The 24,437-nt window shown below is 38.5% G+C and overlaps 2 protein-coding genes across 2 annotated transcripts; both read right to left on the bottom strand.

The window, feature by feature from the left end:
• Positions 1-7,486: 7,486 nt before the first annotated feature.
• On the bottom strand, positions 7,487-9,528 carry LOC108702420 (hemoglobin subunit alpha-5-like). Its single transcript, XM_018237875.2, has 3 exons — positions 9,376-9,528; positions 8,303-8,507; positions 7,487-7,901 (listed from the first exon to the last, which is right to left on the bottom strand). The coding sequence occupies exons 1-3, from the start codon at positions 9,468-9,470 to the stop codon at positions 7,773-7,775; spliced, it is 429 nt and encodes a 142-aa protein (XP_018093364.1). The 5' UTR covers positions 9,471-9,528; the 3' UTR covers positions 7,487-7,772.
• A 7,090-nt stretch (positions 9,529-16,618) lies between these two features.
• LOC108703099 (hemoglobin subunit alpha-3-like) lies at positions 16,619-18,692 on the bottom strand. The gene is made up of 3 exons (XM_018239069.2): positions 18,563-18,692; positions 17,372-17,576; positions 16,619-16,829 (listed from the first exon to the last, which is right to left on the bottom strand). The coding sequence occupies exons 1-3, from the start codon at positions 18,655-18,657 to the stop codon at positions 16,701-16,703; spliced, it is 429 nt and encodes a 142-aa protein (XP_018094558.1). The 5' UTR covers positions 18,658-18,692; the 3' UTR covers positions 16,619-16,700.
• Positions 18,693-24,437: the final 5,745 nt, after the last annotated feature.

Here is a 24,437-nt window from a genome sequence, read left to right as displayed (position 1 = left end):
GTCCATGCAAACAATGACTCATCATAGTGACAAAGCTTTGTCTCAAACACGTACATGTTCTGTTTCCAGAAGTTCTCTTCTATAGGTATTATACATTATGGTTTCCAACATTTCCAAACCGGCAAAATGTCATTCTCTGCAAGAGTTTTCTACTACATTAGTCCACTGACTAATATATGCAATATTTGAAGCACCACTAGAATCTCAGCTTCTGGGCCCTTACAGATAGGGTCATTGGGCTGCGTGCTGTTTCAACTAATATTTGAGCAAATGTATTCATATTGTTACTGTTATATAGCTTGTTGTGCCACTGAAGATCAGCGCCAATTTGCTTATTTCAGGGAGTGAATGAAGAAATTAAGCATTAGAATTGCTAGGATTAACTGGGCACACACATTTAAAAGGCAGAATATGTTTAATTCCAAATTCATTGATAACATGCATATTTTAACATTACATTGTCACAGCAAAACGGGCATGGCAGTTGAGGTGGAAGTAAATGCATAAAAAATGAGCAATGAATATAGAAAATATTGTGAGATGAAGTGAGGTATATAACTTGTAATTCTTTTGTTGCTTTGTATAACTGATTTTCAGTGCTCCCTCTGATACTTTACTGGTGCTGCTATCAGGCAGTGGAAGACATTAAATGGTTTCCAAATAATTTATGTAACGGAAGAGGCATAATTTGTTACAAGGAGTATTACAATATGAATAGGCTCTTCTCCATTTACGGGCATGGATGTGATAGGAGGAGGCATCTGCTCTTTATCTTGTGGTTAGGTATTGTTAAGCCATTAGGTGGAAGTCTTGTACAATAGATGAATCCTGTGTTATTTTGACATAATTATATAATTTTACATGAAAAGCTTTTGTTGTTGGTCTAAATGCAATTGTATCACTAAATAGTTATATTCTTTATACCATTTGTCAAAGGCTTTAATATACAAAAAAAGACTGTTAGGCAATTAAATATGATGATGTCTTCCAACCAAGGATGCATAGAATACATTATTTTTGGATTAGTCTGAATACCAGATTAGTAGTACAGAGGGTGGTTGTCAATAGTATATTTCCTCACTTGGTGTTGGGTTCTTAGTGGGGACCTGCAGGATTCTGCGTTGGGTCAACTTTGATTTAATTTGTTTATTAAGGGCTTGAAGGTTTGCATTGTAAGCAATGTGTTTGCAAATGACATAAAACTATGGAGCCCAATTAATTCCATCCAGGATGTGGCATCATTGCAACAGGATCTTGACAAACTGGCAGCTAAGTGGCAGATGAGATTCAATGTTGATAAATGTAAAGTCATGCACCTGGGATGTAAAAATATGCAAGCCACTTATACCCTTAATGGGACTGCACTAGGTAAATTTCTAATGCAAAAGGACCTTGGCATCCTTGTAGATAATTAACATGACTGTAGCAAGGAATGCCAGTCAGCAACTGCAAGTGCGGAGAACATGATTCCTCTCCTTTACAAAGAACTAAATACGGAATCTCCAGAACAGAAGTAGACAAATACCATATCTGAACCATAATTTGCATAAAAAAGTTTGTGTAATTCCCACCCCTAAATTTTATCACCCAAAAATTAGTTAAATCACCTGTGATCCCATGTGTTTTGGGGGTTGCATTTGAAATCGCAGTCACCTGTGAATCCTTCTCACCGGCTCCCTCTATAGATATTGTGCACAGAGGTTGGTTGTCAATGGTACATTCTCTACTTGGAGTTCGGTTCTTAGTGGGGTCTAGTATTTGGATTTAGTATTTGATCTACTTTTAGATCAGTAGGCAGTGTGTCAGAATGGCTGACAGAATATCTGGGATTATCCTTGATGCAGTTTATATCTGTCCCAGAATGCTTCAGGGCCATGATTTTCTTGTATTTAGGTGGGCTAATTAAACAGCTTGTCCCAGTCGTTGTGTAAATGAGCAGGCACGGATTTGTGGCAAGGTGTGCTGGGGGACGAGCTGTTCAACATCTAATCCCCAGTGCTAAGGAGGGTTGCTTCCCATGTGTGCTCGTACTCACTTGCAAAGGACAGGGACGCACTTGCAAAAGGATATGCTTGAAAGGGGGGGCACACACACAGGGGGGCACACTCTGGCCTAGGGGTGGCCCAAGTAGAAATCCGGGCCTGTGAGTGAGTAGCTGTGTTTTTTCACTCTTAGCTAAAGTTTTCATATAGAAAAGTGACTCGAAAGAGGAATAGGAAAAAGTCTGACAGAGGCTTCTGGGACTTTTAATGCTGCAAGTGCTGGACTTATTTTGTTCACAATAAAAGCCAGCCAAGCTGCACTGAACCCTTAAAAGAGAACTAAAGCTTAACTAAAGAAGTAGGCTAGAAATGTTGTACTTCATTATGCTTATCGCTTCTGTACCAGCCCAAGGCAACAGAGTCCATTATCAGGGAAGATCTGTGTCTCTGAAGATGCCCCAGTAGCTCCCCATCTTCTTTTCTGCTGATTCACTACATGCTCTGTGCTGCTGTCACTTACTGAGCTTAGGGACCAACACACAATATGCTGAATATAAATGTCACAACATAAGGCCGATATAAAATATGCAGGTAATGGGACTGCAATAGGCAAATCCATAATGAAGAAAGATGTTGGGGTACTTGTAATATTTATGAATAATAAACTTAGCTGTTACAGGCAAGGTTGTGAGCTGTAAAAGGTGTATAGATTCACTAGAGGAGAGGGTGATTCTTCTTTTTTACAAAGCACTGGTAAAGCCCCATCTGGCATATAACATGCAGTTTTGTCTTCAGTATTCATATGTGTATTATTGAATTAGAAAGAATGAGTGTAATGTGGGCCTGGCATGCCCACTGATTTACTTTACACAGCCCCTTGTTTGCTCAAAATTTAGTTGGCACAATTAGCAAAGTATAGGATTCTCTTTTATTTACACTAAGCACTACATGCAAGTCTCATAAGCATTCTAGATGCAGCATTACTATAGATTGTAACTGTGGTGAGAACCGAGAAGACATAATTGCTTTATATATAACACTTTGTGCCTTATACTGGAATTTTCAATGGACAGAGATGCAGGTTCTAAGCGTATAATATTAATGTTTAAAGGAGAATTGAACCCTAAAGTTAAAAAACCCTGCCCCCCCACCCTACATAGACCCCCCTCCCTCTTCCCCCCAGACTAAGTTTTACCCCGGGCAAATGCCCCTAACCTTTTACTTACCCCTCGTTTCAGGCATCGGAGTTCACGGGCACCATCTTCAGCTGCTTTGGTAATCTTCTGAATGAGACCGTCGCTTCGGCAATTTTCATGAGTTTCGCTGCATGCGCAATTGTTGTGATACAGAAAATTGCTCCAACTGTACAAGCGTAGCCACGCCGGTCTCATTCTTGAGATTTTCAAAGAGAAGAAGATGGTGCCTGTGAACTCCGATGCCTGAATCTGCACCGAGGGGTAAGTAAAATATTAGGGGCATTTGCCCACGGTAACACTGATGCTGGGGGAGAAGGGAGTGGGTCTATGTATGGTAGGGGTTTTTTAACTTTAGGGTTGAATTCTCCTTTAAGCTCTTGCAACCATAAGGCTTGGGCCAGACCGTGCATAGCATTGTGGATTCTCTGCAAGTGGAGAATCTGCTGCCCTGCTGCTCCCCCTGTCTTCTAAACTGCTGCCGAATTTTAATTGAAAATTTCGAGTTTCGCTGCCGAAATCCGCTGAGTCTGCCTGCACCCAAGTGGAGACAATGCTTCTGGGTACAGACAGAGCAGGAACGTAAAAGCAGCGGGGGAGAAGTTTCTTGGCCTGTGGAGGAAAGCAGGCGGAAATCCGCAGTTGTCTGCCCAGTAAGGTAAACACGCAGGTAATATATTATTGGGTATGTTTACATTTATATTCATTTTACTATGTCATAGATTGATCTATTCTTAGTGATCTTCATTAATTTTTTTATGTTTGTTAAATTATTAGCTTTTCTATTCTGCCTCTTTCCAGCCAGCAAATGAAAATGCAATGCTAAACCACAAGGACTGCCAGTGTTTAGTGTTATTGTTATACACTTTTCATTGCTTTTCTTTCTTTTCTCCTAGTCATCTGCCATTCTGACTTCCAGATTACTGCCTGGTTACTAAGGTAACCAAGCCTGAGAGGTACAGAAGAAAAGAATACATTTTTCCAGAAGCCACAAAAAAACCCAAAACTGCCCATCATCTTAAAATACTGCTGTCAACATCATACTTAATTACTTTTAAAGGAGAACTAAACCCCCCGAGATGTTAAGTCCCCACTGTCCCCCCTCCTTTGCCCCCCCTCCCTGCCTCCCCTCTGCACAGTCCTACCCCAGAATTCTGTCCCCTCTAGAAATAGCGACCGCACATGCAGAGTGAGTGCAGCGGAGCTCACAGGTGCCATCTTCTTCTATTCGGTAATCTGGGGTAAGACTGTGCAGAGGGGAGGCAGGGGGGGGCCAACGGAGAGGGGCCAGTGGGGACTTAACATTGCATGGGGTTTAGTTGTCCTTTAAGGTGAGCCTCTCCTTTTATCTTGGGTCTTTTGGCGTCTTCCTACTGCATCCAGCACACAGGATTATATACTGGTACTAAAGTTACAGTAGTCTAAGAGGTTGATATTTTAGGATTGGGAAGTAATGACTATTCCAAATATAGAAACCAATAATAAATCAATTAGTATGTATTGGTTAATACAAACAACTGATAAGTTGCTTTGGGTTACTAGAACAAGAGCAATCATTGCAACTGTAATATTATCTACTATTTAACATAGTACCGGCTGGCCAATCATGGATGTGTATGGGACATTTATTTATATATTCAACCCAAGAAAAGAACTTAATCCACGATGGACCAAAAGATACTTCCATTTGCTACATAATAAATTCCCATATCAGTACAGGCCTCTCCACTTTTATAGGTAGTTGTTTTGCAGAGTTATAAAAATCTGTGTTCCAATGATCTGCCCACCAATTTATCGAAATAAGGAGATAGTGGCAAAACATTTGGCTATGACTGCCATTCCCGAAATACCACCAGGTGCATTGTGATCCCCTAGGTGCATTTCATGACAGGTGCAGTTATGGTTCCCCATTTTTAAAAACTGGGCAAATTTGCTCCTGGGCAGTAACCCATAGCAACCAGTCACTGATTAGCTTTTTACAGTCAGCTGAAGGGTGAACATTGAAAGCAATCATCTGAATTGGTTGCTATGGGGTACTGCCCAGGAGCAAATTTGCCCTGTGTTTATAAATGAGCCCTAGTGTGTGCCCCTCAATGACAGATGCAGTATGTGGTCCCCCAGAGTTCATGGTGAAGTGTATGGTCCCCCAGTTTTCATGATAAACACAGTGGGCCCCCCAGTAATTCATGACAGGTGCAGTGTGTGGCCCCTCACAGTGTTTCATGACAAGCGCAGTCTGTATAATAGATTGCAACCCTGTATTAATCACATCAATGCAATATTATTTTGCACAGATTAACTTGATCTTGGGGAGTTTCAAAAGAATATTTTATTTAATGGACGTATTTACAGGTCAAATTGTAAGCTCTCAGTGTAATCAACGCTGTAGAATTGAGCATCTGCTATTTTTTACAGTGCTCAGACCAACCTAAATTCTGAAGTTGATTAGCTGCTACAAACAATATCCAAGGCAGGGCAATGTTTCAGCCCCCCTGTGCCCTTTATCAAGTGACTGTTGGATATTCCTTTATTGATTGCCCGACCACATTGTAGGAGTTTGGTCTTTTGGATCAGCACCTGGCACTCTCACAAGTAAGAGGGAAATTTAAGCTCTCCATCATCATGAATCTAATCCTTTTGTGAAGTTTGTAACATGAAGGATAAAAAAAATGAATATTAAGATCTCTCTATTTATATATAAAACCATTATACAGAAACCCATAATCCAGAAAGCTGTGAATTATGAGAATGCAAAAGACTACATTATAATTAAATTCCCACTTTTAAAAATGTCCTTTTTCTCTGTAATAATAAAACGGTACCTTGTGTTTCATCCCAGCCAAGATCAACATGACTTAAAGGTAACTTTTAATGTAGATTAATATTTTGAAAAGAAACATTTTAGTGTCCATATCACTTAAAGGTGTGGAGACCTAAATTACGGAAAAGACCCTTATCTCGAAAACTCCACGTTCCAAGCATTCTGGAGAATGGCTCCCATACCTGCATATGCCATTGGTGTTTCTTATAGAGCATGCCTGAAACTGGGCAATTCTTTAATACACATTTCTTTTATGCTGGGGGTGTTGTTTTCAGCTCAAACACAGTATAATGAAACCATGAAATAAACACAGTATAAAGAAACCATGGAATAAATAGCAAAACAACTGCAGCTAGCAGGCTTATTAGCCATCCCCCATATGTAATAAAAGGCACTAGGTTTGCCCAGTAGCAGTAAATCATAGCAACCATGAAGATGGTTGTTTTTAAATAGGTGACATGCTGATTGGTTGCTGTAGTTTACTGCTCCTAGACACACTTAAAGGGGAAGGAAACCTCGTCGGCGCTAACCCCCCTCCCCCCTCCCGTGTATTGCCCCCCCTCCCTCCTCCCCCCTGGCCTACCCCTCCCACTGGGCAAATGGCCCTAACTTGTTACTTACCCTTCTGCGCAGGTCCAGTCCAGGGAGTTCACAGGCGACATCTTCTTCCACGCGATCTTCTTCCTCCTTTGACCGGCGTTTTGGCGCATGCGCAGTAGGATCGGTTCGCCGGTACGGATCTACTGCGCATGCGCCAAAAGTCACGCGCATGCGCAGTAGATCGTACCGGCGAAACGATCCTACTGCGCATGCGCCGGTCAAAGGAGGAAGAAGATCGCGTGGAAGAAGATGTCGCCTGTGAACTCCCTGGACTGGACCTGCGCAGAAGGGTAAGTAACAAGTTAGGGCCATTTGCCCAGCGGGAGGGGTAGGCCAGGGGGGAGGAGGGAGGGGGGGCAATACACGGGAGGGGGGGAGGGGGGTTAGCGCCGACGAGGTTTCCTTCCCCTTTAAGGGACGTATTAATCATGCTGTATTAAAAGTGGAGTGAAGCATTAACGGTGATGTTGCCCATAGCAACCAATCAGCAATTAGATATCAACAGTTAGAAAATAAATTTGAAGATCTGATTGGTTCCTATTGGTTTACATAAGCATGATCAATAGACCCCCTTAGTGTCTTTTTATTACATATGGGGAAGGGCTTATAAGACTGCTAGCTGCAGTTGTTTTGCTATTTATCCTTCTATTATAAAACCCCCTAAATGAAAACACATTATTTCCCCAACCCTAACCTAGATGGTCTTTGTAATCAGGAAAATGTCAAAAGAACAGAATACTTGTCAGCACTACATACCATACTGTAAATATATATCATTATGTTTTAGCCAATTAGATATATTATAGGTCAGGAGGAAACTAGCTTGAGCAGCTATGGGTTCATGTATAGGTAGAATAAATAATCTTCAACAATGACATTAACAAAGTGACAGTGATGTAATAACCACCAAAACCACAGCATCTTTTACTTGTATGTTTTATTTACAGTTGTTTTAATTACTGTTTTTATATTGTGTTATGTGCTTCGCTTGAATTTGCTAATATTACAGAGTCTGGTGTATATTTTCAAATTTTTATGCTGTAATTGAAAACTTAAAAAGCAAAACAAAAAATAAATAACAAAACAATTGCCTATAAGTTGACAACTTCATTGATGACGCTGGTCAAGGTTCAAGGGTTTTGACACATCAGATAATCATCACTTGTCTTTCTTTGTTTATCTGTACTTGGAAACCAGAACAGCGGAGACAAAATCGAGGAACTTGTCCCAGGCAGCTTGTACATCAGAGTTGAATTCAGCAGGGAAGTGGATAGCCAGAGTCACCTGGATGGTATGGGACAGCAGCTACAAGAGAGCAGATAGAGACAATTACATTAGAGGCCATTGCTACAATGTTCCAATGTCTCTAGCCAGGTAGCATAACTGAACTTTAATAAAACATTGTGTCTAATTCAATTATTTGTCCTCGTATATTCTGTATTAATAGGGAAATATACTACAGGTATTGCCTCCATGCTTTCAACAAGATGCACTAGCAAGCAACTCAGAATAACTAGAAAAGTTCTAATTGTCCCTCTATGTATTACAGTTCAATGCTGACATTATGGAGAGTAAGAGTATGAGAGTGTCCTTATAACAATGACTTTTAATTAAACTGATACTGATTTGCTTAGCGTCAGCTTTTCTTAGTAGACTCAGTTTCCACTGGGCTAACACCTGGGAAATGAGATGCCCTGACTACTTACATTGAAGTTTCCAGGATCAACTCTCAATTTGAAGGCATGCAGGTCACTGAGGGCGGCCAGAGCATGAGGAATGTCATCCAAGTGACTGGCAGCATTTCCAATGGCCTTCAGGACTTTTCCTCCATGAGTACGGAGATCCTTGGAGCCATGGCTCAGGTCAAAATGGCTGAAGTAGGTCTTGGTCTGAGGGAAGCTCAAAAACAACCTGCAAAAAAATCAAGCAGTTATTTTTTTGGGATAGATGCACAGTGCACCTAGATAACCAAATAAAAATGTAATATCTGGGAGATGAATCTCATCCTCTGCTATATTAGGCACTCATTAATAAATGGTGTTTACCACAGATGCACTGAATACCTACCACATGCAGATATTGCCTGGGTGCTCCCAGAAGGTGATACACAAAAAGTATAAAACAAACTTTGCTTTACTCATGCATAAAAACAGAATAAACATTGTAAATGACATGGTTTCTACGGGACAGAAATTGTAGGCTGAGTATATTTTCTCTGTAGAGGTGACCTCTCCACCTAACACAATCTAAATTCTAAGTACATTTCTAATATGTATAAATCAAAAATGTTCAGTTGTTTTAAATATATTTGTAAACTGAATTGCTATTGAAAGTAGGATGCGCCTGGCAGTTTATATTCTCGGCATTCCTGGCTCTGAAACAATAGAGTAGATGCCAGCTGGTTAACAGCTGACTTGTGCTACATTGAATCTCATGAGCGAGAACCAGGAGTGAAAACAATGAACAGAAAAGGATAAACAAATGCTACTTTCTGTTGCAATTATATTTACAATAAAGCATTGCAACTATATCATTACTTTTCATGATATGATAACAACTGTATAATCAAATTAAGAATGTCATTTGACTATAATAAGATAAAACAGGACTTAATTGTAAAATAATGGATCAAATAAATTGTATGTGGAAGGAGTGGACAAATGGTTGGTTGCCTGGATACAAAGACATGCACTTACATACATACATACTGTAGCAATGTATTTTAGTACAAAATAAACAAACAGTTCTAAAAATCACTAATAAAAACAAAATACATTACCTCTCTAAAGCCTCGGCTCCAATTTCATCAGCATGGCCAGACACCTTACCCCAGAGGGAGGCAATGGCGGCCTTTTCAGCACTAGAGAAAGTCATTTTGGATGAGTGGCTCAGGTATTCTGCAACTGAACTACAATGGCTCACTCTTAACTGTCTTTTATAGCCAAAGTGCAAACATCTAACATAATCATTTTTCTATTGGCTCACATATTTGTTACACCCAAACTCTTATCTTTGAAACAAAGAAATGATGAGTAGGAATCTATATTGTCTGATATAATTTATCTTCATATACAGTCAGTCACTTATGTAGAGAGTGATGAGAATGATAGTAGGACTGAATAGTCTTATCATATACTGGTCCATGCAAACAATGACTCATCATAGTGACAAAGCTTTGTCTTAAATCTACATGTTCTGCTTCTAGAATTTCTCTCCTATAGGTATTATACATTTTGGTTTCCAACATTTCTTACCATATGCAGTTTTAGTGTAATACAAATATAAAGTTTGCTACAAGTCTAATTACCCATAGCAACCAGCAATCAGCAGGTATTATTTACTGGTAATCTGTTTAAAAAACAAAGCTCAAAAAAGTTCAATTTTTGTGCCACGTGTCATATATAGAATACTGTGTCTAGAAATAAACAGGTATAAAACTGGATTTCCTACTCTGCCTGAGTTTTATATTACAGGTATGGATTTTTTTTTATCTACAAACGAATTATCTAGAAATTATCTAGAAACATTGCAATTTCCCACAGAGTCCTATTTAAACAAGCAATTATTACATTTATGGATTTGCTTTTTTTCTCTGTAATAAGTTATATTATTATTATGAGTTATAGGAAGGCCATTTCTTTAAATAATTCAACATTTTAAAAATGATTTTTCTTTTTCTCTGTAATAATAAAACATTGCCTTGTACTTGATCCCAAATAAGATACAAATTAGATATATTTAATTATTAATATAATAAATTATTTTTAGTAGATTTAGGGTCTGGCCACACAAGCAGATTTGGGGAGATTAGTCGCCTCGTGAGGCAACTTCGGGCGACTTCGGAAAATGAAGCTCCTCGTGTGCATTGCCGCAGTCGATTTTCATTTTAGCTGGCGGAGGGAAGGGTGAAGGCAGTTCGGGGAGATTGTCGCCCCGAAGAAGAGGAGCTTTGTCGCTGGGCTGACTAATCTCCCCAAATCTGCCAGACCCTTAAGGTATAGCGATCCAAATCATGGAAAGATCCCTTACCCGGAAAATCCCAGGTCCCGAGCATTTTGAATATTAGATGCTATACAGTGTACCTTTATCTTGTACTTGATGGAGCCACTACAAATCCATACTGATAGCACAACAATCCTATTGTTTTTTTAATTTGTACATTTTTATTGGTAGCCTTAAGGTGGCCATACACAGGCAGATAAAGCTGCCGATATCGGTCGTTTGGACCGATTTGACAGCTTATCTGCCCGTGTATGGGGGCTTCCGACGGGTCTTCCCGATCGATATCTGGCCACGATATCGATCGGGAAGGTTGGATTTTTACCCGACCGACCCGTCGGAGCCGCTTGGCGCATCGTAATTCGATCGTTCGGCCATACGGCCGAACGTTCGAATTACCCCCGATATAGCCACGCAGTTTAGTGGCATATCGGGGAAAGATCCGCTCGTTTGGCGATGTCGCCAAACGAGCGGATCTTGGAGTCTATGGCCACCTTTAGTCTAAACTTAAAATCATATATATAGCAATCATTTTACACCAGATTTAGTCTAGCTTGACTTCTATACATCTCTAAACTTTTTTTGGCTTTCATTAGGTGCATGCTATTGCAACTAAGGCTGGTGGTACACAGAGCATTTTCTATGCTGGAATATCTGTGCCAATGGAGAAAGTCTGATCTGCTTTTCTCCGATGTATAACTATGCCCAGGGGTGCTGCTGCCTTGAGGTGAGAAACTTACCTTAGGCGGCAGCAGTCTGCAGGTTAACAGAGGCCAAAATTCAGATTTTTAAATTGGAATTCCAGCTCTGCTAGTGCAGATGGCACATAGCGATGCAGCCCTCAAATAAGTGTTTTTATTAAATTGGTGCCTTCATAAGGGAGAGTCTGACTGTAATAAAGAAAAACTGAAAGTCTGGTATTAGGCAGTGGGTGATGATCATTTGTATACAGATTTTTTTGGCAACTACTGGAACAGGAATAAGATAAGCCATGTCATCTGCTGAACTTCAACAAAAGTGTTATCTTGTTGAGTCCTGGTAAAATGAACTATACAGATTAAATGACAGCAGTGACTTTGTAATATCTAATGATATATACGTTATTGCAGAATGAGTGAAAATAGCAGACTATAAAAATAGTAGAAAAACATGCTAGAAATTATAAACCCCCCCCCCCATTGAAAGTGAACTAGACTTGCTGCTGTGGCCAGATCCTGTCTAGTGACAGACACATTGGTAAATTCGCTAGCGAAGTGGACCTACTCTAGAGCTACTTCGCACCCTTACGCCAGGCGAAGTTGCGCTTTGGTGAAGGGACGACGTAACTACGCTAATTCACTAACTTGCGGATTTTACTGAACATTACCTCTTGCGCCAGACTTGCCTTCGCCACCTCAGACCAGGTGAAGTGCAATAGAGTAGATAGGGCTTGCTTCAAAAAACAGTTGAAAAAAAACTTTTTTAAGGGTGATAGGCTGAAAAAGATCGTACATTTTTTTGGGGGCACCCTCCTTCCTCCCTACATTTCCTAACAAATGGCACCTAAACTATACAGTGGGCACATGTGTAGGGCAATATAACAACTCTTTTTTTATTTTATGAAGCTTTCCCAGGCTTGTGTAGTGTAATGTATTTGCTACTACATATACGACCATTCAACTTTAACTTGGCGCCGTATGCAAATTAGGCATCGCTAGCGTAACTTTGCTTTGCTTGATGAATTAGCGCAACTTCGCTACCGTTCGCCTCCCTGAGTGCTATTGTTTTTCTTGACAAAAATGACTATAGAACTGAGCTCCTTACACAGCTGTCGGATAGTTCCTCATATCAGGAACTCAGAAGTGATCCCACTTTACAGTTCAAAAATCTCCTTGACAATACCTTACATTGTGCTAAAACAGAGGGGTGGATCAACAAAGCTACTTTGACTTTCTTGACCACAGATCACCTTAAGTCTTTATACAGTCATTCCACATGAAGAGGGATTATATGCATGTAGTCAAGCTCTGACCCATAGCCCTCTTGTTGGTCCCCCCTCTGAGTTCCTATTGGAACTACTGAGGATGGTATTGTATTGCAATGATATTCTTTTTGAAAATACATTCTACTTACAGACAGCAGGGAGTGCTATGGGTTTAAATGCCAACCTGTACACAAGGGTGTGTAAGGAGACCATCTTATTTTCCAAATTAGCTCCTCATATGATCCTATACAAACACTACATTGATGATATCCTGCTGATATGGGGGGGACCTGAACAGAGATTGGTACAAGTCATTGATTAAATGAATAGCATTGGGCAACTTTTACACTCACACTCATACAGCACCACAGGATTTGATTTTATTGATGTACACATTTACCTAGTTACAGGGAGACTAGCCACAACATTGTTTAGTAAGAACACTTATAGATACACCATTTTGCATGCTAATAGTTATCATCCTCCACACACTATCAAAGTGGTACCTTTTTCGCAGTTCTTATGGGCTGTCAGAAATAAGATTGACAAGAACAAAGCTACAAAGATAGAAGTATGTTTTGCAGCCAGAGGTTATGACCAGAGCCTTCTGCATACCCAAGCTTTGAGAGCCTTGCACTGTGATCAATCCGCTCTCCTGTTTGGCTCCAAAAGGACTTAGTATAAACAAAAGAGAGAGATCTTCACACTGACCTCCACTGAAATGAATAAGACCATTGGACAGAGTGCTACGGATAACTGATTTCTTTTACAAACAGACAGGACTTTACCTTTTAGAGCTGTGGCACACAGGAAGATTTGTTACCCACGATTTTTTTGACGTGACTGCGGGCAACAAATCTCCTAAAAATGCCTCTCCATTGCTGGTAATTGAAATCTCTGGTAGCATGCCCAACTGATTGCTAAATCGCCTGAAGATGCCTCCGCAGGAAACTTCAGGCGATTTAGTGATCAGTTAGACAGAACTGCCAGCGATTCCTATTCCCAGGAATGGAGAGGCATTTTCTGGAAACTTGTCGCAGCCACTCCTAAAAATTTGCTAGTGATGAATCTTACCGTGTGCCACTGAACTTTAAGACTCTTCATCTCCCATGATTTCCTATAAGAGAGACATAAGCGTAGGGGATATATTATTAAAGTGCAACAAAAATGGCTGCTATCCATGCAACACTTGCTGTAACACTTGCAGTGGACTAATAAAAGGTTCCACTTTTAGGCATCTGCATTTGGGCAAACAATACCCATTTAATTTTAAATCAACTTGTTAATATGTTTGTCAGGACTCACCTCTAGTGGGCCAGTGGGGACGCCCGCCGTGATGATCTCTTCTCTCCAGCGCTGGGTTTACCTATTGCACGTGTGCCGCGCACTTCTGGGTTTTACACGTGGTGCGTGTTATGTCATCACGTTTTTCTTTGCGAAGTTTGAATATTTAAAGGGGCTTCGGGCTAGAACTCGTTGCCCAAGTTAAAAAGATACAAGTATGTTTTGCAGCAACGTGGTGCATGCTATGTCATCACGTTTTTCGTTGCGAAGTTTGAATATTTAAAGGGGCTTCGTGCTAGAACTCGTTGCCCATTGTAAGGTCTAATTTTTTTTGTTGGTAAATAACTGGTTTTGATCCCTCAGGGCTCCTCCCAAGGCCAAAGACTGACACTAGGAGCCTAACACTAGTTCTGGATTCAGGGAGCCGATGGTGACAATGTTATTTATTCAGCATGGTGTCCTTGCAGATTAGTTAGGCCCTTGACGCAGGAAGCTCTGATTTACCCATTCCTAAACACTTTTTATCTGAAAGAGTAGTCTGCTGCAGTTTAGATATATGGCCTTAGACCATGTACCTCCCCAGGAGAGCGAAAACTGCAAAAATTCGGCAAAATTGATTGAGGTTTTTTTTTGTTGCGCAACAATTTTTGCTTCAAAAATTTTTGTTCATCGTTAGTCAGGAAGGAATTGTTTCCCCATCTGAAAAAAATTGGCTCAGCTTCAATCTTGGGGTTTTTTTGCCTTCCTCGGGATCAACTTTTCAACACCCTAAAAAGAGAATTCTATGCTATCCTCAGTGGAAAATGAAGAATTAGAAGGCAGTTATGAGCTTCTTCATTTTTGATCTGTTGAAAATATCTGAGAATTAAATAAAACAATAAATTGTGTTTTTCTCAGTTACATAATACCTGATTTACTTGATAATTTTATTTTGTTTTTTCCCCCAACAAAAACCAGCCCACATACAGCATTGCACACATTGTATGTGATGCAATGGTTCATGCTTTAGATTGTATGAATAATATACATTTAGGTTAGGCAGACAAAGAACTGAAAAAGGACGTGGATTATTAAGGTAAAGGCAAGGAAGACTTTATGCACATGCATCAGGAGTGCAAATCCAAAGGAATGGGGCCTGGGTGCACATCCTGCACCCAGGCCCCCACCCACACTGCAGGGTCATTAGATTGTTACACATAGGGACAGAGTTACTAAGTTACTAAGTTACTAAGTATTTTTTTTGGGTACTTAGAATTGGTCAAATTCCATCTAATTAGATCGAATTGAATGATTCGAACAATTCGAAGTAAAAATCATTCGACTATTCGACCATTCGATAATCGAAGTACTGTCTCTTTCAAAAGAACTTTGATTTCATACTTCGCCACATTAAAGCTACCGAAGTGCAATGTTAGCCTATGGGGACCTTCCAGAGCACTTTTCTAAGTTTTTTTTTGATTGAATAAAAATCATTAGATTGATCGCTTAAAATCGTTTGAATCGTTCGTTTCGAACGTTTTTTTTATTCGATTTTTATTTCGCGCTAAAATCCTGCGAATTTGATATATTTGAATTTGAAGGATTTTACTTCAAGGGTCGAATTCGAGGGTTTTTTAACCCTCGAAATTCGACCCTTGATGAATCTGCCCCATAATGATAAAATCAACTGGTTCTTGGTAAATGTATGATGACCAGAAAATCCCAACCTATATAACTGTACTTGATTTGTCGAGTGGGCAGGTTCGAAAATTTAGTCTCCAACACACCATATCTGAACAGATTAGTAGAAAGGTACCTATACTGGGTATGGGCCTGATACCTACAGGCATGTGTATGGCTTGAGTATAAGGTTTGGAAGAAAGCCAATCAGCGTTCAGTTAATCATTGAACAATTTCTCAAAAAAATAAAAAGACTCACGTCCCCAACCTGTAACTAGCCCCTGTAACATCAAAGATGATGTTAAAGTAGCCAGCTCCTGAAAGTTCCACTGCCCCACCAACAATGAGGGAGCTTGGCTGCAATATACAAAAAAGTTATATGAGCTGCAGCAGGGCACGTACAACCGCACACAACCCAATGTGCTGGGTCAATTTTCATCAAAAACCCACCCAACCCAAGCGTTGAGTGGCTTTTGGGGGCACAGGGGGTCCTCATGTGTATGGTCGAATTCATTCTGTAAACTATATTCAACACTCAGTTTGTACCAATGAAGAGTAACTACCTTCAATTTAATTCCTGTATGTTTCTCCTGACAATCTGGAAAGTATTTAATGAATAGACATATTTATAAAGAAGAGACCTGCATCCGTTTGTCTTTTAAGTAGTTGCACACCAATCTGTTTAATGTAGTGTTAAAGCTCAACCACAATTTGAGAGCTTTATAAATACACATACAGTGAGTATCATGGTTTTATTCATAGTGACCTACACATTTTAGTATAATCCGACTTTTGTACTTTCATGTGTTAAGCAGTTTTCACAACAAAAGTGCTGTGAATTGGCAGCCAAGAAAACGGTTCATTAGAAGGAAATACCAAAATGGAAATAACAAAATGGCTTTGCTTGAAAGTGGATGAAACCAGAAAGTATTGGTGGGTGAGGCTTACTTTAACAGTGTGCCTTATGATTGTGTGAGGGGCTTTTTGGGACACACACTACTGCATATAGCATCCCTCTACTTTTTTCACTCCAATTCACTGTATACAAACAAATTATACCATTTGGGATTATCTTGTATGTACTTCAGTTTAGAGACACATCACAGACACAAAATAATTTACATGAGAATAGTTTTATTAATGTTTAATTATGGCACATGGCAGTGGAGTGCTCAGAATGGTCTGTCGAGGTCACAGGCTTATCTGTACTTGGAGGTGAGGACAGTAGAGATGGCGGCGAGGAACTTGTCCCAAGCAGCCTGGGCTGTGGCATCAAATTCAGCCTGGAAGTGGGCAGCCAGAGTCACCTGGATAGTGTGAGACAGAAGCTGCAAGAAAAGAAAATGCTGATGAGTCTCAAACCCCAATGAATATTGAGAAGCCTATGCATTAACACTATATATGGATCTTGGTTTTCTAGCAGAAAGGGAAAGATAAACAATACTCAAATTGATTGTTGTAAACTAGGACATAACAGAGATGTGTAAAACAATATTTTGGACCAAAACCTTATTTACTCTAGGTCCTCAGAACACAGAATGGTTAATGATTTTTAAAAGAATATAATGTTTCATACATTAAGGATATATGAAAGCACAATAAATGTAATACAGTAAGTACACAACTGAAGCATTGGGCACTTGCTGTAGAACCCCACAGCACAGGGTGAACAATTTCAAGTAAAGAATATCTGTGCAAGTTTGAATCTATTGTCCTACACCAGTCATGGTTTGTATAATTGATAATGGCAGACCAACTTGGTATACATGTATAGTGCATTACATCTCGGCTACTGAGTATCACACTTCACCCTGATCTCTGGGTGCCTATACCAAGAGAAACTACTATATTTCTTTATCTAAAGTCTTACCCTGAAGTTTCCAGGATCCACTCTCAGGTTGTAAGCATGCAGGTCACTGAGCTTGGACAGAGCAGATTCCAGGTTGTCAATGTGTTTGGTGGCCTCTCCAATGGCACCCAGGACCTTTCCTCCGTGGACTTGGAGATCTTGAGATCCAGCGCTCAGGTCAAAGTGGCTGAAGTAAGTCTTGGTCTGAGGGAAGCTCAGAAACAGCCTGCAAATAAAAAATGACATATGGGCATTTTAATAAAACTTGTATGAAGAAGGAATTACATAATTTGCATTTGCTTTTTCTCTGTATTTGATAAGAATGTTTCTCTTTATCTTTATGAAGCATTGCCCGTGTTTGGCTCCACTGCATACAGGTTGAGATATATACAAGAATTTTCCTAGCATGTAAATCATTTAAAATATGCTAGCAAAGGAGTGGCATAGGGCCCAGACCACATCAGCATCACTGAAAAGGATCGGCACAACCACAGGAGCACCAAGGACATTTTAATCATGACCCTGAGAGCCCCAAGCACTAAAAGGTTGCACCTAGCCCATTGAGCTTTGGAACTTCCCAGTGTTCTGAATGGCAGAAAAACTAGAGGCATTCAAGGGCACACCTATACACACCCCTCCTGTATTTAGGGTCTGTGTCTTCTAATTTTTGTCAACTGTAATTTGCTATTGTAATTTAAAAAGTGTTGAAAGGCTGTAGACTAATCTAAGACGTCACTTTAAATTCCTACAGATGCAAAATGCACTGCACCACAACCACATATAGAGGCATTTTTAACAGATTTTGGAACTAACTCATTTTGCACCATAAGCTTTAGTCATTTAAGAGAAATAAAAATTTCTAATTTGCACTTCCTAAAAAACCTACGTTTTAAATACATGTTGACCTACTTGGTAAGAATTTAAATGTTATATTTATACCTTAATGTTATATAGATGATGATAGATAGATAGATAGATAGATAGATAGATAGATAGATAGATAGATAGATAGATAGATCGATCGATCGATCGATAGACAGATAGACAGACAGACAGATAGACAGATAGATAGATAGATAGATAGATGATAGATAGATAATAGATAGATAGATAGATGATAGATAGATAATAGATAGATAGATAATAGATAGATAGATGATAGGTTAACACTTTCAGGAGATATGAAATGTTTCCCGTTCTAAAGAATCTTACCTTTCCAAAGCTTCACCACCAAGGGCATTGACGTTGCCAGATGCTTTTGCCCAGACGGACACAACTGCAGCCTTCTCAGCATCAGACAGGAGCATTTTGCTTGTGTTCTGGTTGTTGGCTTCAGATGAAAACCTGGAAAATGCTTGTGCTGTCCCTTGTATCCCTGACTTTTTATAGAGGAAGGGTCAGCAGAACCTGGCGACAGTCCAATGTCATTGGTCAGTTTCAAACACCACCCAGATATTATCTGCAGTGCAAGTGTGCTGTGCCTGTACAACTGCATGCTGGCAAATTCCTACATAGAAAAAATAAAATAGCATTCTATGCTAAACACAAATGTATTACTTTATAGATATAGAATATATATCTATATATTATAATATATATCTGCTTTATAAGTACAGGTAGGGGATCTGTTATCCGGAAAACCATTAACCAAGAAATCTCTGAATTACGGAATAGCCATCTCCCATAGACTCCATTATAATCAAATAATCCAAATTCTTAAAAACTATTTCTTTTTTCTCTGTAATAATACAACAGTAGCTTGTGCTTGATCCTAACTATGATATAATAAATCCTTATTGTCAGCAAAACCAGCCTGTTAGATTTATTTAATGTTTACATGATTTTCTAGTTGACAAGATATGAAGATTCAAATTATAGAAAGATCCATTATCCGGAAAACCCCAGGTCCTGGACATTTTCGATAACAGGTCCCATACCTGTACATCATAATAATAAGAATAATAGCAGAAGCATAATTTTTCATATAGTGCCAAGAAGTTACCCAGCTCGTTATAATAATATCTAACCAGTCAACATACTGTAAGTGTCGCAGAATGAAACTGGACATTTAGGGGCAGAATGAAAAAAAAATTAATTTCAAGTAATTTTTTGTGTACTTCGACTGGGGCATAGTCCAAATTCGATTCGAATTTGAAAAAAAATTGAAAATTCGAATATTGAAATTTATCATGTACTGTCTTTTTAAAAATTCGATTTCGACCATTTGCCATCTAAAACCTGCCGAATTGCTATTTTAGCCTATGGGGGACCTCCTAGAACCTATTGAGAGTCAATCAAAGTTTTGAGGTATTCCTTCGATTCGAATTCGGCTGAATACAGATCTATTTGAAACAAACCTATTTGACAAAAAAAAGCTTTGACTTAATTTTCGTTGGTCTTTTTGAATTCAAATTTCAAAGGTTTTCAGTTCGAAATTCGACCCTTGATAAAAATGCCCCTAAAGGATCATATTCCTATTAAATGTGACCTCTATTCCTCATTATTCCTCATTTAAATGTCAATTTCATATATGCTATAGATCTAATTTCATCAGCAATCTCCCTAAAATTATTTTACATTAGTGTAATGTAATTAAACATTTCCTAAAAGCATATGTAATTATGAACTATTTGCTCAGACCCAGACAGACCTATTATTATGAAGACACTTAAAAGGGCATATTTATTAATGGAAAACTATACCCCCCAAACAATGTAGGTCTCTATAAAAAGATATTGCATAAAACAGCTCATATGTAAAACCCTGCTTCATGTAAATAAACCATTTTCATAATAATATACTTTTTAGTAGTATGTGCCACTTTAAAAAATAAGTGCCGCCCCCTGGGATGGTACGATTCACAATCTGTTTAGTGTTTATTTTGGGGGTATAGTTTTCCTTTAAGGGTCGAATTGAAAATTAGAATCGATTCAAATTTTAATTTTAATTCTAATTTCCAGATTTATCACACCATGACCCTTTAAAAACTTAAATTCGACTATTCGCCACCTAAAACCTGCTGAGTTCATGTATACGTCAATGGGACCAATTTGAACATGTTACTAGCCTTCCTGACATTCTTCCGAAAAAACTTGCTTTGAGTTTAGTAGGATTCAATTCGAATTCGATTGAAGTTTTCGGTTCAGTAATATTAGTTAGAGTTTTAGATATTCAACTTTTTTATCAAATAACCCCCCAATTGAATTTCGAGTATATTCGAGTATATAGATTTAAATATAATTCATATGAATTTGAAATTCAACCTTTGATAAATGTGCCTCTTAAAGGAGAACTAACCCCTAAAAATGAATTTAGATAAAAATGCTGGTGTTGCTTCCAATAATTATATCTTAGTTGGGATCAAGTACAAGGTACTGTTATATTATTACAGACAAGAAGGAAATCATTTTTAAAATGTTGAATTATTTGGATAAAATGGAGTCTATGGGAGATGGCCTTTCAGTAATTCGGAGCTGGGTAACAGGTTTCTGGATAACAGATTTCATACCTGTACTGGCAAATACATTAACTTCAAGAAAGAGTTGAATGGCTATTTAGCATGGGGAAAATACAGTTACTAAAATTAGCTCTTAGTACAAAGTTGAATGGGGACTGGTCCAATTGACATTTTGGAGTCAGGAAGGAATCTCCCCCACACACACCTCAACTGAGACAAATTGAAAAGGATTCAGATTTATTTTTTTTCCTTCTTTGAATCTACTAGCAGGTTTTAATTACACAAAATGTGTATTTATTTCAACCTAAATCATTATGTAACTGTAATTTCCTATACAATTTGTGAATTTAGTAATCAGCTTTATATATATGAAAAGTTTTTCTTAAGGGAATCTAACTTTGTATTTCAGGTTATTTATTCCCTTTGCCCTTCAAGCACTTATATCAGAAAGCAATTCAGCTTTTTTATCAACAACTATCAAGTGGTGCTGGGAGATGCAGTTAAGCAACAACAAGGAATATGGGCTTGAAAAAAAATGTCAGGCAAAATGAGCCTAAATTGCTCTGTGTGCCATTAACCTTACTCTCTTACCCAAGCAGTGTAGAGTCACAAACTGGGTGTGGGAGTTGTACTTTATCTACTTTCCAGATAGAGTGCTAGTGTAGATTAGAATTGGTCACTTTGTAAAACCTCTGTAATAATCCTGCAAATCTTATTAGTCACTTGGCTTTTAAAACAGGCAACAAACTAGGACCTGTAGGACCTGGAAATGGTTCAAATAAATTAAGTTATGGAATAGATACATTCATTTAGGGGCACATTTACTTAGCTCGAATGAAAGATTAGAAGGAAAAATACTTCAAATTTTGAAGTATTTTTTTGGCTACTTCAACCATCGAATTGGCTACTTCGACCTTCGACTACGACTTTGAATCGAACGATTCGAACTAAAAAGTCGAAGTACTGTCTCTTTAAAAAAACTTCCACCACCTACTTCGCCACCTAAAACCTACCGAGCACCAATGTTAGCCTATGGGGAAGGTCCCCATAGGCTTTCCTAGCAATTTCTGATCGAAGGAAAATCGTTCGATCGATGGATTAAAATTCTTCGAATCGTTCGATTCGAAGGCTTTAATCGTTCGATGAAACGATTTTTCGAATTGCGGTAAATCCTTCGACTTTGATATCCGAAATCGAAGGATTTAACTTCGATGGTCGAATATCGAGGGTTATTTAACCCTCGATATTCGACCCATAGTAAATGTGCCCCTACGACTTCGAATTTACTTCGACTTCGATTCGAAGTAAAAATCGTTCGAATATTCGACCATTCGATAATCAAAGTACTGTCTCTTTAAAAAAAACTTCAACTTCAATACTTCGCCAAATTAAACCTGCCGAAGTGCTATGTTAGCCTATGGGGACCTTCTGAATCTAGACATTTTTCTAAGTCTTCACACATCGAGGTAAAATCGTTCGATCGTACACTAAAATCGTTTGAATCGTTCAATTCGAACAATTTTACTTCGATCGTTCGAAAATGTCATAATATAAGTCTAATTAATACAGATAATTACTACTTGGCAGCACAGAAGCAAGTGCAATTAGCATCAGAATTTAATAATCATCCCTTTAGAATCATCCTATATTACAGGCCAACCTCATTTTCCCCTAAGCTTAGCTTCTCAACAGCTGCTCAGAGCCCACTGAGCATGTGAGTCGCAGACACTTTCCAAGATGGTGACCCCCTGTGACAAGTTTGAAGTCCTGGATCATTGCTGCTATTGACAAGCTGAAACTTTAGGCTGGTGCAACAAGTTCAGTATATAAAATATGGCATTTTTCCCCACATTCATTTTTAGGGTTTAGTTCTTCTTTAAGGATCAAAAGTAATCTCATTGTTCCCAGCTTGAGTTTTATAGATTATTATATAACCATAACCTGTAGGTGTGTAAAAAGGAAAATGAATATAGCTAAAAGCTGGTTACTGAGGTAGGTTTACATGATATAGTCTATGCTGTTTCTATAAGGGGAAATATACTTAGTAACAAAGTAATATACATTGATGAAAGGCACATGCACCTACTATTAAAAGCAGCAACTCAAAAATAAACTAAATTGGATCTTTGTTAACGAGAAATTAACGAGTATCCTACAAGACAGATAAATACAATTTAAAAAAAACCTGTGACCCATGGGTACTAAACACTACCCACATCTGGCACGGGCCATGCCCTCTTTTCCAGCTGAATGGTTAGACAAGAATGGGAACCATAAATACAAAGATATAAGAAGGTAACAAGTAACAAGAAAAAATTGTATAATGAGAAGGAAAAGCTATGATACAGGGCATAAGAGAAGGAGCAATAAAATTCAATACATAAATAGACGTTATACCTACCATATACACTTAAAACTGGGGTAGACCTTAAGGAGGCACCATTTAGATTTATTTTTTGATTTTGATTAGGATTTTGATATTGATGATTCACTACTGGAAAAGTTGACAAACATACTGTAACAAATCACTATGTTATAAATGGTATACAACGATATAAATGTAAGTCGGACGCTTGGAAAATACAGTCCCCGATTCCCATTAACCTCCCCTTTCCCTCCCCAATCCCCCTTCCATCCTCCCCCTCCTTTCCTCGTTACCCAACAACAAAACGAAAATTGTCAATTTGAAAAGAATCTTTGATGTAACGTACACATTAACATGTTATATAAGCATCCATATGAAACACTTTGTTATGTACAAATCTATTTTCAATAAAAAGTTAAACAAAAAGTTGCCTGCCTATTGAGTTCAACTTTTTAGTCTAAATGAATATTGCCCAACTGCTAGGAAGGTGAAAACCCCCATCTGAAGCCTCTCCAATTTGTCTAAGAGGGGCAAAATTCCTTTCTGACCCCACAATGGTAATTGACCCTGGTACTTAATGTAGTAAAACACAAGTACTAGACAGGACTGGGTAGGATAGGAAAGCAGTGTTTACTATTCATTTTGAAAGGTAATCAGTCTAAACACATAACTTATCAGAAGTAAAATTTGTGAGTGTCTAATGATTGTGTTATGCTTATTGGTGGGAGGAAGGTGGGAGGTCAGTAGGGTTCACAGAAGATAAGTATTAACCAAAAGTCAGCAATTATAAATAAAATGTTAGTTTTGTTAGATTTGTTTCAAAATATTTCTGATGAAGGTTCAAGAAAAATTATATACTAATATTTATTATTAATCACATATATGTATTCAATGTTGGTTTTAATTATGGTTTATTGATGAAAACATGGTGTTATTTTTTATTGATTGAGAATACCAATTTATCTGCTACACCCAACACATTCAAGGCCACCGTTAAAAAATATTTTAGGAGTAAGGGACAATAAGAGGAAAGCATTTATAAAACCCCTTTGATATACTTAACAGAAATACATATTGTTTTTATGGCCCTTGTAAAGATGGAGCCCTATACATTTGTAACTCCCTGATGGCTTCACTGGGCACATTCAATCTATGTTGCTATGGGGTGCCGTTTGTCCCAAATACATTCTGTATACAAAACTATCCCTAATACACAGAATGAATGTCTCTCATGTTATATAAGAATTTGTGACCATACACAGAGA

The sequence above is a fragment of the Xenopus laevis genome, chromosome 9_10S, assembly GCF_017654675.1.
Source record: "Xenopus laevis strain J_2021 chromosome 9_10S, Xenopus_laevis_v10.1, whole genome shotgun sequence".
Taxonomy (NCBI): domain Eukaryota; kingdom Metazoa; phylum Chordata; class Amphibia; order Anura; family Pipidae; genus Xenopus; species Xenopus laevis.
This window is presented reverse-complemented; position numbering and strand designations above follow the sequence as displayed.

What these genes read in the sequence shown, in the direction of transcription:
- LOC108703099 (XM_018239069.2), bottom strand. Translation starts at nt 18,657, where the DNA reads ATGCTCCTGTCTGATGCTGAGAAGGCTGCAGTTGTGTCCGTCTGGGCA. An exon ending in GGTGGTGAAGCTTTGGAAAG is followed by an intron (nt 17,577 to 18,562) that starts GTAAGATTCTTT and finishes TTTTATTTGCAG; the next exon opens with GCTGTTTCTGAGCTTCCCTC. An exon ending in TGGATCCTGGAAACTTCAGG is followed by an intron (nt 16,830 to 17,371) that starts GTAAGACTTTAG and finishes CTTTTCTTGCAG; the next exon opens with CTTCTGTCTCACACTATCCA.
- LOC108702420 (XM_018237875.2), bottom strand. Translation starts at nt 9,470, where the DNA reads ATGACTTTCTCTAGTGCTGAAAAGGCCGCCATTGCCTCCCTCTGGGGT. An exon ending in GGAGCCGAGGCTTTAGAGAG is followed by an intron (nt 8,508 to 9,375) that starts GTAATGTATTTT and finishes ATTTTTTTGCAG; the next exon opens with GTTGTTTTTGAGCTTCCCTC. An exon ending in TTGATCCTGGAAACTTCAAT is followed by an intron (nt 7,902 to 8,302) that starts GTAAGTAGTCAG and finishes GCTCTCTTGTAG; the next exon opens with CTGCTGTCCCATACCATCCA.